The 15503-nt window shown below is 42.1% G+C and overlaps 2 protein-coding genes across 2 annotated transcripts in view; both read right to left on the bottom strand.

Moving 5' to 3' along the window:
• trit1 (tRNA isopentenyltransferase 1) overlaps nt 1–6468 on the bottom strand; it is a 63339-nt gene extending 56871 nt beyond the window's left edge. The window contains exon 1 of the mRNA XM_059349964.1: nt 6207–6468. Coding sequence (XP_059205947.1) covers nt 6207–6365 — 159 coding nt within the window. The 5' untranslated portion in view covers nt 6366–6468. The remainder of the gene's footprint in view (nt 1–6206) is intronic.
• A 992-nt stretch (nt 6469–7460) lies between these two features.
• myclb (MYCL proto-oncogene, bHLH transcription factor b) lies at nt 7461–15175 on the bottom strand. Its single transcript, XM_059349965.1, has 3 exons — nt 14925–15175; nt 13413–14123; nt 7461–10787 (listed from the first exon to the last, which is right to left on the bottom strand). The coding sequence occupies exons 2-3, from the start codon at nt 14077–14079 to the stop codon at nt 10006–10008; spliced, it is 1449 nt and encodes a 482-aa protein (XP_059205948.1). The 5' UTR covers nt 14080–14123; nt 14925–15175; the 3' UTR covers nt 7461–10005.
• Nucleotides 15176–15503: the final 328 nt, after the last annotated feature.

Genomic DNA, 15503 nt, shown 5'->3' with positions numbered 1-15503 from the left:
GGGTAAGTCTGCACTACAGGAGTGCAAGCTTATAATGATTAAAGCCTATGACGACTGGAATACTAACTACAGCCTGACAGATATTATTGGCTGATATTGGCCTACACTGCAAAAAAGCCATCTTGTATTTTTTGGCCTAAAACAGTGATTTAAGTTGGTAAAACTAGGAAATATAAATTACCGACATTTAGGGCAATAATGTAAGTTAGCACAACAAAGGAAGCCAGTTGTCTGCTCAAAAACAAGTTGGTGAGTTGTTGTTACTTATATCTTTAAGTTGGGGTTCACAACAAGGGACAATAGTTCTGCTAACTCTTATTTCTTTGTTGTGAAATTCGGTCATTAGCGAAAGCTAGCGGCTAACTGATGCTAGCGGCGCTGCTTGTTACAGCTACAAGAGTAGCCATTAGCGTATCAATGCTAACTCAAAATTGTGGTCACAACATTAGCTGACATTTCATAGCGGCGTTACAATCGTGCCAGAGAAATTCAGAGTTGAGCAAACTCAAAAACAAAACTTTAAATATTTAGTTTAATTGTCCAACTTTAAATTTTATTGAAGTTTGTTGCCTTGAAATTTTGAGGTCACCCAACTTTTATTTTTTTGCAGTGTATCAAAGGTATCCGTATCGGTGTATATGTTGTCTGATATGTGCTGTTATGGAATTTTTGTTGCACAATATATAATGCAGAAAAGGTTGCTTGGCGTAATTTAGAAGAGGTGTTTGCTATCAATTATTTTATTGTTCTTTTTTTTAAAAGTCAGCAATTGAGTGACAATGAACAGTACTGAGGTTTATTCCCATTCATTCTTCATTTTCTCAGTAATCATTCATAGAATTGGCTGTTCAATGTTATACATTGTTTGTATAATGTACAATTATGTATAACAATGTTATATATTATTCAATAAAGTTTTTTTGTTTCTTGGTACATTTTCAAAGATGTGGAAAAATTGGTGCACAATCCACATAAAGGTCTATTTTCATTCCAGCTCAGTATATCACTATATCAGCCACCATATTAGTCATCTATGAATGTTCCCGCTCTAAAATGATCAACATCAGTCGGGCTCGAGTACCAACTCAGTTCTGCATTCATGCAATAAGTGGGAATATGGTGAACAGAAACCTCTCATTCTCTGCCTGAAATAAAAATGGAACAGGCTAATTTGGGACTTTTCAGGTTCACAAGGTACCCAGTGACACATTTTTTTCTATATATAGCCGAGGCAACCTAAAATCACACTTTTACTGTACAGGCACACATTTTCCCATAATCCCGACTTCTAGGGAGCGGGACAACAGTGACATTTTCGCTGGAAACCTCTAAAGCAGGGGTCTCGAACTCAAATTACCTGGGGGCCGCTGGAAGCAGTATCAAAATGACCAAAAAAAGACACAAAATGACCAAAAAAGACACAAAATGACCAAAAAAAGACACAAAATGACCCAAAAAAGACACAGAATTACTAAAAAAAAAGACACAAAATGACCACAAAAAGACACACAATGACTGAAAAAACACTAAATTACTTAAAAAAAAGACACAAAATGACCAAAAAAGACACAAAATGACCAAAAAAAGACACAAAATGACCCAAAAAAGACACAGAATTACTAAAAAAAAGACACAAAATGACCACAAAAAGACACACAATGACTGAAAAAACACTAAATTACTTAAAAAAAGACACAAAATGACCAAAAAAGACAAAATGACCAAAAAAAGACACAAAATGACCAAAAAAAGACACAAAATGACCAAAAAAAGACACAGAATTACTAAAAAAAGACACAAAATGACCACAAAAAGACACACAATGACTGAAAAAACACTAAATTACTTAAAAAAGACACAAAATGACCAAAAAATACACAGAATTACCAAAAAAGACACAAAATTATCAAGGTGGGGGCCACAAAACATCGTCCCGAGGGCCGCAATTGGCCCACGGGCCGTGAGTTTGAGACCCATGCTCTAAAGGGTCACCCGCAGGTGCCTGGACCCCTACTTTGGGAACCTTGAGTTTACACTATTGGGCGCTGCCTCATTCACTGACAGTACAGCGGAGCACTTGTGTGTGTGCCATAGATAGCATGTTCATTTAATGAGTGAATAATATCCCCCTGCATGTCCAATGAACTGTGGGTTGAGGGCATGGGCCGGGGGCAGGGGGGGTGATATTAACACAATAGGAGTGTTAGGGTAGTGTGGGAACCAATTCTCCCCAGGACAATAGACACTTCCCAGTGGCCACAGCGTGCCCATTCACTATCAGCTGCTGGGCCGGCGTAGCACGGCGCTGAATATGCACAAGCTCAGCACAATGCTGCTTTCTCCCAAACAAGACCAGACTGTTTCCTATCCCAAAGACAACACAGGCCAGCTCTAGCCTATACACAGCCTCATTCTCACATAAGCAGTCTCTTTCTCACTCACTCTATGTCTGCGTGTCTCTCTCGCTCTCTCTTGCTGTCACACAAACCAACAGGAGGGTAGCAACAAGGCCAGGGATTGTGGAGATAGGCTGGCTGGGGCTGCCGTGCCGTAACTAGGCCACTGTTTCTCTTCCACCAGGGCTGCTGGTCGTTGAGATATTCTGGGATGAAATGTTATTAGCGTAACCCAGTTTACCCAGTACCAGTTGAGTGCTGGAAGAGGCGCTCCCCACAGGGACACACACTCTCAAGGACAATGCACACCAAGAGGCAGAAAGAAAGAAGGGGGGTAAGAGAGAGTGATGGAACAAGAGCAAGGTGATGAAAGAGTGAACACGATGTGATCAGGTGATTCAGAATCACACTGCTGGTTAAAGTGAAGTAACTGTGTGTCATTATCGTCATTATCTGTGTGTGTGTGTGTGTGTGTGTGTGTGTGCTCTGATGTGACCCAGACTCAAACCTGTACCCAACCTTTTCTTTTGAGTGCGCGCCCTCTGGTTGCTGCGGCAACGGAGCCTGAGAACCAAAAGGAAGGGCGGGGCCGAGAGAGAGAGAGAGGAGCAAAGAGACGCAAGCCTGAGAGTTTTTTAAATGTCACTGCGTTGACACACACACACACACAGACACACACACACACACACACACACCAGTGAAAGTGAGAATATATTATCCTGTCTTTAATACAGTCAGCTCAGAGAGCTCACTGCTTATTATAACTACTATTATACTGTAAAAAAAATCTGTTTAATTTACGGTAAAATACCGGCAGCTGTAGTTGCCAGAACTTCACCGTAAAAAAAACAGTGAGCGTATGTAAATGTAAATATCAGCAAAAATTGTAATTTTTTATTGAAAAATCCCATTACTTTTAGGGTAATTGTGTCATCATGGCATTTCTCCATAAATTGTACAAACATAATACATAATTTTATATTTACTGCAAAACTATGTGTTTTCTACAGTTTATGACAGTAAAATTCAAAGTTTTATGCTATTCTTTGATTTACTGTAATTAAAAGTGTCTACTACGGTGATGTACAATGTTTAATTTTACAACCTGATGCAATTTGACAGTGTTTTACTGTAATTTCTACTAACATTTTTTACAGTATACATTTAACTACTTCCTGTTGAATATGCTTTGTTTTTACTGAATTAGCAATAAGACACATTTATTAAAGGGCCAATAAATATCGTTATGATAGATTACAGTATCAGTGGTGGAATGGAATTAAGTACATTTACTCAAGTACTTGAATATTTCCACATATGTAACTTTATACTTTTACTTCACTACATTTTAGCTGCAAAAATTTTACTTTTTTAGCTACTTTTCAGGTCGAGATTTAACAAGATAAAAAGTGATCAATTTAAAATGAATACACATGTTTATAGATAACTTGTAGTAGAGTAATTTTACAGTGTGGTGTAATTAGAACTTTTACTTAAGTAAGGGATCTGATTACTTCTTCCACCACTGTACAGTATACACTAACTCATGACTGATCTGTATTCATTTTCACTTTGCTGAAACTAGCCCAGAGACTGCTGCTATACTACAGTAATGACTGCTACAATAAAACATTTTGACTACATCTAAAAAAAAATAATGTGACTTAAGGAGTATATTTAATAATCACCTAATAACGTTTACCCTCCAGGCAAAGTGCTTTATATTTTGAAGTTGCCAAAATGTTCAATACATGGCTATAATTTTGCTTATATCCTATATCAGATATGTTGACTGTCTCTGGATTTATTTATGTTTAGTTATTCATAGAAATGTATTTCCTCACTTGTTTATTGATTCAGTTTCAATCAATACACTTTGTAGTTTACTTATATAGAACCTTCTTTGTTTTAATGCTGTATATTTTGTACATTTCAGTTTCAAATTCATATTATCTTCTTTTCTCGAATTCTTATATGTGTTAAATCAGCTTCAGTATTTCACTGTAGTAGCTTGCATGGTGATATCACACCAAATTAAAATTTAACAACAATGTTCTTTAATGCTTTACACCTCACTCCCTCACAGAAAAAACATCTTGAGATCACATTGCCAAGAATGTCCCGAAAGCCAAAAATATGGAATCATAACCAAGCCCCATCTGTTGCTGTTGTCAAGTTTATAAAGTCTTCACCATGACCAACATATAAAATAGAAGAAGAAAAAAAGGAGTTTTATTTGATCCTGGGTTTTCTGAAAGACTTAAAAGGTCCCATATTGTTAAAAGTGAGATTTCCATGTCTTTTTTTTATTTATTATAAGGCAGATGCACAGCATGGATGTATAGTGAGAACTGAATGCAGCACTACAGACTGGGTCCCATTCATTCCTATGAAAGTTACTCAGTGGAGCATTAAGCCAAAAAGGTTTGACTTTGTGTATAAAGTTACACAGAACTTCCATGGTACACTCCCTATCTAGCACTCTGCTAATAGGGATTCTGAAAAAAATAACTATGTGACTTTTTTAACGTTCTCGCACCAAATGGATGCAATACTGATCACTCAAAAAATACTTCCACTGATTTATAGACATCTTTTTTCCATTATAAGTCTATGGGGAAAAAGTTTTTTGGGTCCCACTGTATCATGTGAGTTATAGTTCTGCCATTTAGCTACTATGCCAAAGCCCAGGGCTCTTTCTGGGCTTAGTGCAGACAAGAACTGGATACAATGTTGGAGGCAGGGCCACATTAATTCCTATGATAGTTAGTCAGTGCCGGCACATCAATAACTTATATGGGAATAAAATGACTTCATGATACGGCTAGACTTTCCCTTTGACACTAACCAATCAGAGCAGACTGGGCTTTTTCAGGAGGGGAGACAGGCACTAAAACTGAGCATAGACAGAGGGTGAATGCAGGTATATTCAGGCATACATTGAGATAAATAATGTGCTTTTTAAAACATTAAAGCATATAATCATAGTAGAAACTAATATACAGATATGAATCAAAACAATGTCATAAGTCATAATGTCCCCATTAAAGGGCTTTAAATAGCAGACAGACAGACAGACTGATGCTAATGAAGTGTCTTGTTGTCTCCGGCTGCTGTGTCCCTGTAGTGCACCTGAGGTGAGCTTGAATGTTGGATACGAGTCAGTTCAAAATCAAATCAAATCAAGTTTATTTGTATAGCCCTTTACAGTAGCCAGAAGGTACCCAAAGTGCTTCACAGGAAATCCATAAAAACAATACATAACACATGCATAACATATAAGTACAGAATAAAAGTGCTGCAGTGCTGCAAGGTAGTACAAGCCATAGACAATAGCCATACATAGAAAGGAACAAACAAAATGAGTAGACCTAAGAAACAGAGTTGGCAGAATTAAATGCCAACCTAAAAAAAAAAGTGGGTCTTCAACTTTGATTTAAAAAGGCTGAGATCAGAAGTGAAACCAATGTCAGGGGGCAGTTTGTTCCACAGCCTTGGAGCAGCGACGGCAAAAGACCTTTAACTCTTTATAATAGTGGCATAATCGCTTTATGTTGACAATTTTATGCCTTTTTTTACATTCTGACTTGCGAGTTAGCTAACGCCTGTCTGCTATCCTGCGCCGTAGCTTTAGCTAAACACAACCAATAAGATGAGTTAGCTAACAGTCTTCTAGCTTGTTTTCAGCTGTGCATTTATTAGATTTAACAGCAAATGTTTTATTCCTCGACTTCTTCCAGCCATCAAGAGCATTATGGCTGCCATGTCAAGGACTCCCAGCGCGTTTCCTCGTGTTAACAGCCGTCCTACCTGCATGGAGTCGGCGCTGATTATCTCTCCCTGAAGCCGTCTTCCGATCTCGATCGCCAGCTTGGACTTCCCGGTGCCGGTAGCTCCCAAAATCACAACCAACGACGGAACCATCGCTCTCCTTAAAGCACACTGCACGCTACCAGCGGACGCCGCCATGATGCTGCTTCCTCGGAAGCCCAGCTGACGGCACCGCGCATGCGCAGTGGCCCAGGAGAACAGAGGTGGGCTCTGTTTCTAGGCAACAAGCAGCCGTTACTGTAGCAACGTTGATTGATGGGGAATAATGTGGAGGAGAATAATCTGAGGAGGATAGATAAATGTAGTAATGCGAATATTTTAGTCTTTCTGTTGTAAATTAAACGCTCTGATGCAGCTTTACAGTCTAATGAAGTGATCAAAACTAGTTTAAAAGCAATATTTTAGTCAATGAGATGTCTGAAATATCTCTCCTTGCTGCTGAACAACAGATTTTAATAACATTTATAATGTTTATGAAACACTTTTTACACTGAGGATTGCAGCATAGTGACAATTGTTTCTATGGAAACTGGCATCTTTGCTCACTGCTGCAGCAGTGAGCAGAAATGCTTGTTGCCATGGCGAAGATGCCAGGATCAGTTACCTTGGAGACTGCTCAGAACAAATGGCTGATGGGGAGACGTGTGTTTACTCATACAGGTGGTTTCGGAAAACAAATGTGTGCAATCCAATAATACCTTGATCCAGTTAAAAAAAAAACACACTGGATTTCATTAAAGATGCACTCACCGGCCACTGCAAGGTGTACCTAATAAAGTGGCGGTGTGGTTTTCAGCTGCTGTCGCCCATCTGCTTCAAGGTTGGACGTGTTGTATGTTCAGAGATGGTCTTCTTCATACCTTGGTTGTATCAATTGGCTATTTGAGTTACTGTTGATTTTCTATTATCTATAACCAGTCTGACTATTCTCCTCTGACCTCTGGCATCAACAAAGCATTAAGGCCCACTGGATATTCTCTCTTTTATGGACCATTCTCTGTAAACCCTAGAGATGATTGTGTGTGAAAATCCCAGTAGATCAGCTGTTTGTGAGATACTCAGACCAACAACCATGCCATGTTCAAAGTCACTTAAACCACCTTTCTTCCCCATCCTGATGCTCTCTTTGAACTACAGCAGGTCGTACAACAGGTGTACTTAATAGAGTGGTCGGTGAGTGTATAGCTAGATATTAATTTGTGTGTGAAAGAGACAAACATAAGGCAAAACAGGTCATATTTGATTGATGTCAAACCATGAATTTATTATTTTTCTGACTTACTCTTCATACATAGAGGCTTATGAGGTACAGAAAAAAACAAAGTGCTGAGACAAGGCTCCAAAATCACCATATTTAAACTCCCAAAGTAAGCAACGCCCACTGCCACCGTGACTGTGCCAACAGCAGAGACCAGTGACCCATACAAGTCAAACAAATAAAAATAATAATAATAATGGGGCAAACCACTGCTCTGGGTGCACCCTATTTAACAAAAAAAAAAAAAATCAGGGCTAATAATGGTGGTTTGTGCTGAATTAATTAGCAGAAAAACATTAAAACAGCTAATTCAAGGGAACATTACTGGTGGTATCTTGAGGTATATGTCTGTGGTACCTCTGATGTAATGCTCTCTCTCTCGCTCTCTGTGTGGGTCTGGCGTTCGGTTACATATACAGCATATCAAAGCGGGGGGGCGTTGTCCTCGAGCACAGCCTATGGCCCTATCACAAGGAGAGCTACAGGCTACGTGGGAGTTTCCTGAGTGCTGGTAAGAGCAGAGGATGCTACTCGTCATGACCGAGTCAATTACAGTACTAGTACCAGGGCTACAGTGTTCTCTGTTGCATGGCTTGTTATGGGAACAATAGGGAGCACCAGGGCTTGCAGAAAAAAGTAGAGAGAAAGCAGTAACATTAAGGTCACTATAGGCTACACACAGCCAGAAGTTTAATCGGTAGATCCTCTTAAGTCCCCCCCCCACGCGCGCCAGATTTAAGAGAGTGCTACAGCTACAGTGATTGGATTGAGCATTCAGGTGCTTTCCACTCCACGGAGAGAAAGCAGACCCCACAATGCCAATGTTCTGCACATAACCACCAATAAAGCCCTGCCAGCTACAATAACAAAAACAGTCATTAGCTCACACTGAAACACAAACTCGGTAGGAAAATATAGTATAAAACTTTTGTCAACTCTGACTTGTACAAATAAAAGAAACCCCAGAGACAGATAACCTAATGAACAGTCAAGAAAACAAGTAGGCATTGCAAAACAAAACAAAAATGTGGTGACAAAGTGGCTAGTGTGATCAATGTTCAGTAAGTGTTTTATTTTGACTCTTTTTCATTTATCATTTTTATTAACAAAAATAGAAGCTTTGAGTTATCATTGAAAAGCCGGCAAGCTCGGCCCCGGTTTAGGACGCGGGGCAAACAAAATCTAGGATGAGTATAGTAGACAGCTCTGGTTTTGTTTTAGGGACTGTACAGTAAAGGTACTATATACATAACATCCAACAGGATCGTCTACGTACATTGAAAGGCTTCTATAGGCATTACATCAAAATGCAAAAACAATTTTACAAATATATCAGACAGCAAGATGAAAGAAATGTACAGTTGGACTTCGTTGGGCTTCATCTCAAAGCAAAAGTTGGCATTTTTAATTTTTAATGTTGCTTAAACATAGAGATTCAATTTAAGCCATTCACAAAGAGTTTCTTTCGGTTGATAATTTGAAGCCAACATTCACCTTTTGGCTGGTCTCCATGGCACAACAATAGTAAAGAAATCTTGGTATCTTCATAGTGTTTTTGCAGATATTGATTGAAAACAGGATTCATCTCAAACAATGCCTGTTTGGCAACATGTTTTCTCATTTTCTCCAAACAATGCTACAAAACTGGTTGTTACTGTGGGCACGGTGCTGCTGTTAAAACATTTATGATGCAAGAAGAATGGAAACCTGCAGGCACAGAAGTTGGGACTTAACCTGAGCTATTCCAGGAGGTGCAGAACATATTGTATCCAGTTGTAACATCACTGTTGCAGGGCTCAGTACAGTCCCACTACAGCCCCCCATGAGCAGCAAACATAAAGAAGAAACTGAGAAGGAAAAAGTGCAAAGAAAAAAAATAAAGAAAAAAGGTTAGATGCTATGGAAAATGAGAAAGAAAAATGAAAACAAGCAGAGCAGAAACAAGGCACAACTTGATTTTAAATATTCCAAGTTGTGTGCCAAGTGCTAAGGAGCAGGGGACTGTAATGAACATGAAATGCAAAGGAGACCATTCTCTAAGGGGGCCTTGAGACTGATGACGGACAGAAAACGAAGACATCTCTGCTGTGCATGCACACCAAGCCCTATCACAATCAAGGAAACGTCTGAGCGGACCATGCAGCAGGTCGACAGCACAGCTGTAGCAGTTTCACAAGCTGCTGCATTCACAGCGAGCCTTCCCATTGCAAGCAATAGTTTTGAACATTTTTCAGCGAGGGGAAATAGAACAGTTTGACAAACTTATATTGAGTAACCATGGACATATTAATCTGCCCGTAAGATGCCCCATTAGATCAGTCCCTAGCTTGCTGTCCTGACCGGCTTACGGCCTCGTCAATCACTCAGAAGCTAATGTGCAAACCACAAATAGAAAACAAACAAAAAAAAAAAAATCCACCCGCACTATTCCAACGTGACCAAATCAAAGTGAACATTAGTGTCTTTTCTCCTTCATGTAGTCAGTCCCGTGAGGTGTATGGTGACAGTCGACCCCGTCGCTCAGGAGCGTTTGAGCAGCGCCAGCCTCTGCAGCAGCTGCAGCTGCTTGGATTTCAGCTGCTTCCTCTCCTGAGCCTTCTGCCGCTCGCTGACGTGCAGCTGCTGCAGGTACTCGGTGGCCCGCGTCAGGATCGCCACCTTGGGCGTCTTGGGGCAGTCCGCTAAGCCCGGGATCTCGTCCCGCAACGACAAGAACCGCGAGCGCAGGTCGTTCCTCCGCTTGCGCTCCAGGAAGTTGTGCGCCTTGCGCTTGTCTGTGTCCTCGCAGTCGGAGGACTGGGGGCTGGAGAAGTGGCAGGAGGAGTGGGGCTTGGAGGGCGAGCTCTGGGAGTGGGAGGTGGAGGAGGAGGGAGGAGACGACGGTGACGTGGAGGAGGTAGGAGAACAGGCGCTGAGGTTAGGTGACTCCGACCTGACGCCGCTCCCGGTCACGTGAGACTTCCTGCTGTCTAAGTTCAGAGGGGCGTGGCCGGGCCGGGGCTGCTGGTAATGAGAGTTCTGGTGGGGGTGGGCGGCATGGGAGGAGGCCTCCTGCCGGACCCTCTTGCGAGGAGGCTCCACCGGCGTGGGGAGTGTGTCTGGGGAGGGGGCAGCGTAGTTGTGCTGCTGTTGGTGGATGGAGATGTGGAACCGCTTCATGCCGGGGTCCAGGGGGTCCGCTCGCACCGTTATGGTCACCGGTTTGCGAGTGTTGACCAGTCGACGAGGTTTGCGCTGCTGCTTGTGCTCCACCGTCACCACGTCGATCTCCTCCTCATCATCGTCTTTGTCATCTTCATCATCTGGGAGGACAAAAGAGAAGGTATTTAATCATTTGTTGACTGGAGAAAATATTGATTAGAACCGACACAGATACAGATATGAGGGAGGGAAAAGTATCGCCTATGACAGTATACAGTGAAAAATGTTCCACTACCATTTATTTATTTATTTACCAAAATGTAAATGTTACTTTTTTTTTTTTTTTTTTTTTTTTTTTAACAGAAAAATGCAGAAAAACGAAGATGCTTGGGTAATTTAAAAAAAAAAAAAGCTGTCATCACATTGTTTGTCCAGCAGAGCGACTTACAATCTAGCAGCAAGCAGCACAGAATGAGAGACAAAAAGCTGCTTTCAGCAATGTCATTCAACACAGGGGTCAAAGGTTGGGTCACTGTAGCAGATGGCATTAAGAAAAGTCATATTGGCATTTTGGAACATGAACAGGAGTGTAACTGTTGGAGCAAGAACGATTTATTGGTCACTCAATTTTGGTCCATCATAGATCAATCAGTATGAAAATGTTTTATTACCAAATTACATATAATGCTATATCAATCATATATAATATTCAACATAGTCTCACAGAAATCCGTGAAATAGCCACGGAATCACTCAAATTTCCGTGAAACTGACACGGAGTTCGCTACAATGCAATTTAATGACAGTCATATTTTTCTGGCGAGATCTTCACCACAAAGTGATCATGTACATTCACTGAGTGAAGATTTAGAAAATAAAACATATATTTCTCGCTAGAAATGTGATCAAAATCCATTTTTATGCAGAAACTAAGTAAAAATATTGATTTTTCACTAAAAAATTTGTTCTGACTGCTGGGACCTTGAAAGTCACGTGACTTGGAACAAACCAATAGCCACGGGATATGACTGTCATTAACTTGCATTGTAGCGAAATCCGTGTCAGTTTCACGGAAATTTGAGCGATTCCGTGGCTATTCCACGGATTTCTGTGAGACCAGGTTGATAATATTGCACCTGTAAAATTGGTATTGTAATCTCAAATCTGTGATGCCCTAGAAATGGCATTGTTACATACATATAAAGGATATCTGTCGATATATATAAGAATATTTTTTTACTCCCCAGTGTCAGGATCAGCCCCAGATATCCAGTATTGGTCCGGCTCTATTAGAGTCCTGTGTAAAACTGAACTTCACACATCCTCATAGAATCTACATGATCTCACACACACACACACACACACTGTCACGCTGTTGAGTCACTGCATTAGGTCAGCTCTCTGCCTTCACCAGAGAGAGGATGAGAGGCAGAGGGGGTTTAAGTTAAAAAGCACTCAGGTGCAAATCAACACTTGTTCAAAGAACACGACTAATATCCAACGCTGCGCACGTTCAAAACCATTTGCCGCTCTATTTACTGGAGTGGAAACAGGGTATTAAACATGAGGAAAGGTCTTATCGACTTGATTCCCGCCAACTGACAAGAATCCTGGGGGATTTCCAATACTCTTGTAAATTGAAACACACTTTTAAAGTAATTGCACCACCGTGGATTGGACCGCTCACAAAGCAGTAATCTCTATATGAATAACACAGTAAAGAGGGAATGGACGAATAGATTTGGAGGGGCCTGTATTACTTACAACAGCATTTATATGACAAAAGGATGACATATCACATTACAAGACATGCAGGATTCCCTTAAGTAGCGCTATAATGGCTCTTTATTGGAGCATAAGCAGACATATTTGCTACGATTGCTCATTCCCGTCTTCTTTGAACGCACATTATCCCCTGAAATGGTGTGAAATACGGCCTCACACTCATGTCAAAGAATTCTGCACGCCTAGCCGACCTCCTAAACGGCTAATCCCGCTCTATTCACAGCCCAGGCTGGCTCGGACCAAATCCACCCACTGACACAATTGGCGCTGCAGCCTGTTGAGTGCAGGAATGCAGCAACAAGTTCCCTTTGTGACATTCCACACACCATTATGCATGGTCCAAGCTCAGCATCACATGGCAACCTACATACCAATCTCAATCATATGGGAGTGGAAAAAGAAAAAGAAAAAAACTGGAGTGAGGGAAAATATTTTTTTTTGTCTAGACTTACTAACTAAAAAGGGTTGATTTCCCTTTTCCTCTACGTTACATAAAGTTTGAGTACTCTTTTTGAATTTGTGTCAAAAGCACCAAGGAGTGCGGGGAGGATATTGTTATCATAAGTCAGACTGGAGGAGCAGGGAGAGGGAGCAGCTGGTCTGCTGGAGCCAGGCCAAGCAGCAGATGTTTCAATGGGCGTGTCGCTCTCAGGGCTCCAAGCATGTGTTGCATGCACCAAGGTAACGCAATGCAGTCATCATGTGCCATGCCAGATAATGGCCAATCAAAGCAAAATATTAACTAAATATGAGACGGGAACGAGGCATTTGAGGTCAAAGAAAGTCCTTATGTCACCTTTATGAAAATACTTGGAAGCTAAAACTACAAAATTGTTATTTTAGGGGAAATATAATTGGATAGAATGAAAATACAGCCATAAAATGTGACAGTAAGGTCACTAAAGTACCTACAACACAAATACAACCATCTCCTTATCATAGTAAACTAGAAGTGAAAGAAGAGCTGCAGAAAAGTCCTGCATATTCTGTTTGTTACTGACCTGATGAGTCGGTGTGAGACTCGGACCCAGAGGACACTTGTTTCTTGCATCCACCGGTTAACGGGAAGGTGAGCACTGCAGCCGGGTCCACACAGTCCGCGGCCAGCCCGCTGAGGGCCGACGAGTCCGCGGGGGCGCACTGAGCCCTCCCCGGGGATGTAACCGCAGACCCGGCTGCGACTTTAGCCGCTGCCCCCTGTCCTGTCCCGGGACAGGAGGCGCAGCGCTCCCCTACAACTCTCTCCAGCTGCTGTCCGGCGGAGAAGCCGCTCCACATGCAGTCCTGGATGATGATGGAGCTCAGGTTCCCGAACGAGTCATTGTTTGTGGTCAGCTTGCAGGGAAAATCCTGCTGCTGCTGCTGCTGCTGCTGCTGCTGCTGCTGCTCATCCTCCTGCCCTAAGAACTGAGACACCCACTCCAGCTTGTCCCCCAGAGACGGGTACAGCAGCCCGACCCTGCCAGACCCTTCCACCGCCCGGATAGGGGACATGGGCGGGGTCGGTACCAGCTCAAATTTCTTCCATATGTCCTCACTGGGAGCTGTGGACTTGAAGAAATCCTCGTCCGGGTCGTGGTGGTCGTCGTAGAAATAATGTTGGTAGTGGTCGAGGTGGTCCATGTCCCAGTTTTCATACCGAGGCGCGGTGGAGCTAATGCCCGGCATGGGGGCTGCAGGCAGCGGGGTGAATCACTCCCTGTTCCCTCGGTCTGCAGAAAGAGCCAACAGTTGATCATAATTGAGCCTTAAATATCATAAAATAATCACCCCAGTCTGTGCACGTGTTGCCCTCTGCGGGGTTGATTTATGCCCATGCATATGCTTTATTCTGCATGCACCATTCTGGTTTAATGCTTAGCCAAATATTTAAAAAATTAATAAACATCCACTGAGGTGTGATAAACTAAGTACCTGTATGAGAACATTGTGTGCCAATTAAGACTACAACAGTCCTTATAAGGTCATTGAAGCAGACACATATTGGGGGGAAAGGTTTCTTTTCCCACGCACAAATAAAAAGTAGCCTATCTGTGCGTAAATGCCGCAAAGTTAAAGTTAAACTACTCTGTGTTGCTGCTGAGAAGTTCAAGTTTCGCAACAGTGTTTCATTACATAACACTGCTTTAGTAGTAGGCCTATACTGTGACAGAGAGGAGGAGGAAGAGGAGGAGGAGGAGGAGGGTAGGGGTTTCTACGGAGTGATTAAATTAGATTGAAATAGATTAATTGGACAGACAGGTACCCGTCCTGCCTGCCAGTGAAGCTGTGAACACAGAGTCTCTATGTAAAGTAGTTTATTCTGCTCCTCCTCGCTTCAACTCCTTATCAAGCTCAAAGAATTCAGCTGCGACTAAAAAAAGCGCCGATCAGTTAATTAAGCAGCGGACGCGCTGCGAAGCTACAAACACAAAACTTGAAGCGGTTCATTTACTGCGTGACACCTCCACTCATGTGCCTGTGTGTTAAAAATCCTCCCAGGAGGAGTTGCTGTTGGATAAAAAGAGTTTTACCTGGTGTTGCGAGTGAAAAACCTGCCTGCGTCTTCATAGATCCGCCGTGCGCAATATATTTAAGTGTCCAAAACGCAGCCGCAGCAATGATTTCCTTAATCTGCCGCAAACTGGGAGTTGATCCGCTGGCTGTCTGTTGTCTGTCTGTTGTAAACAGTCGGTGAGCTAAAGGTTTGTTCGCAGTCCCGCCGCTCAGACGGCTGGATAGGCTTCGGTCTGTGGTCACTTTCTTTGCCGACTACTGCACTATAATATGATCCGGGGAAAGGGGAGTTGGCTATTATGCATAAAAGGCGGGTCGTAGTAGGAGAGCCACGCCTGCCATTTAAAGGGACAGTACACTTTAAAAAAACGCGCATGATGCTCTGCAGGAGGACTCTTGTGAGAGCAGAGGGTTATGTGACACTGATTTCATAAGATCACGACTCTGTTCTTGTGCAAGAATTATGCAAAAATAATAGCAGCGCTTATGTGAGAGTGTAAACACCAGTGTGGAAATGCACCACCACCTGCAGCAATATTATCATGCTGCTTATAAAAAGCATGGATGGGTTATTATGAGACAATGGGCTCCTGAGC

Source organism: Centropristis striata, chromosome 14, assembly GCF_030273125.1.
Source record: "Centropristis striata isolate RG_2023a ecotype Rhode Island chromosome 14, C.striata_1.0, whole genome shotgun sequence".
Classification (NCBI taxonomy): domain Eukaryota; kingdom Metazoa; phylum Chordata; class Actinopteri; order Perciformes; family Serranidae; genus Centropristis; species Centropristis striata.
This window is presented reverse-complemented; position numbering and strand designations above follow the sequence as displayed.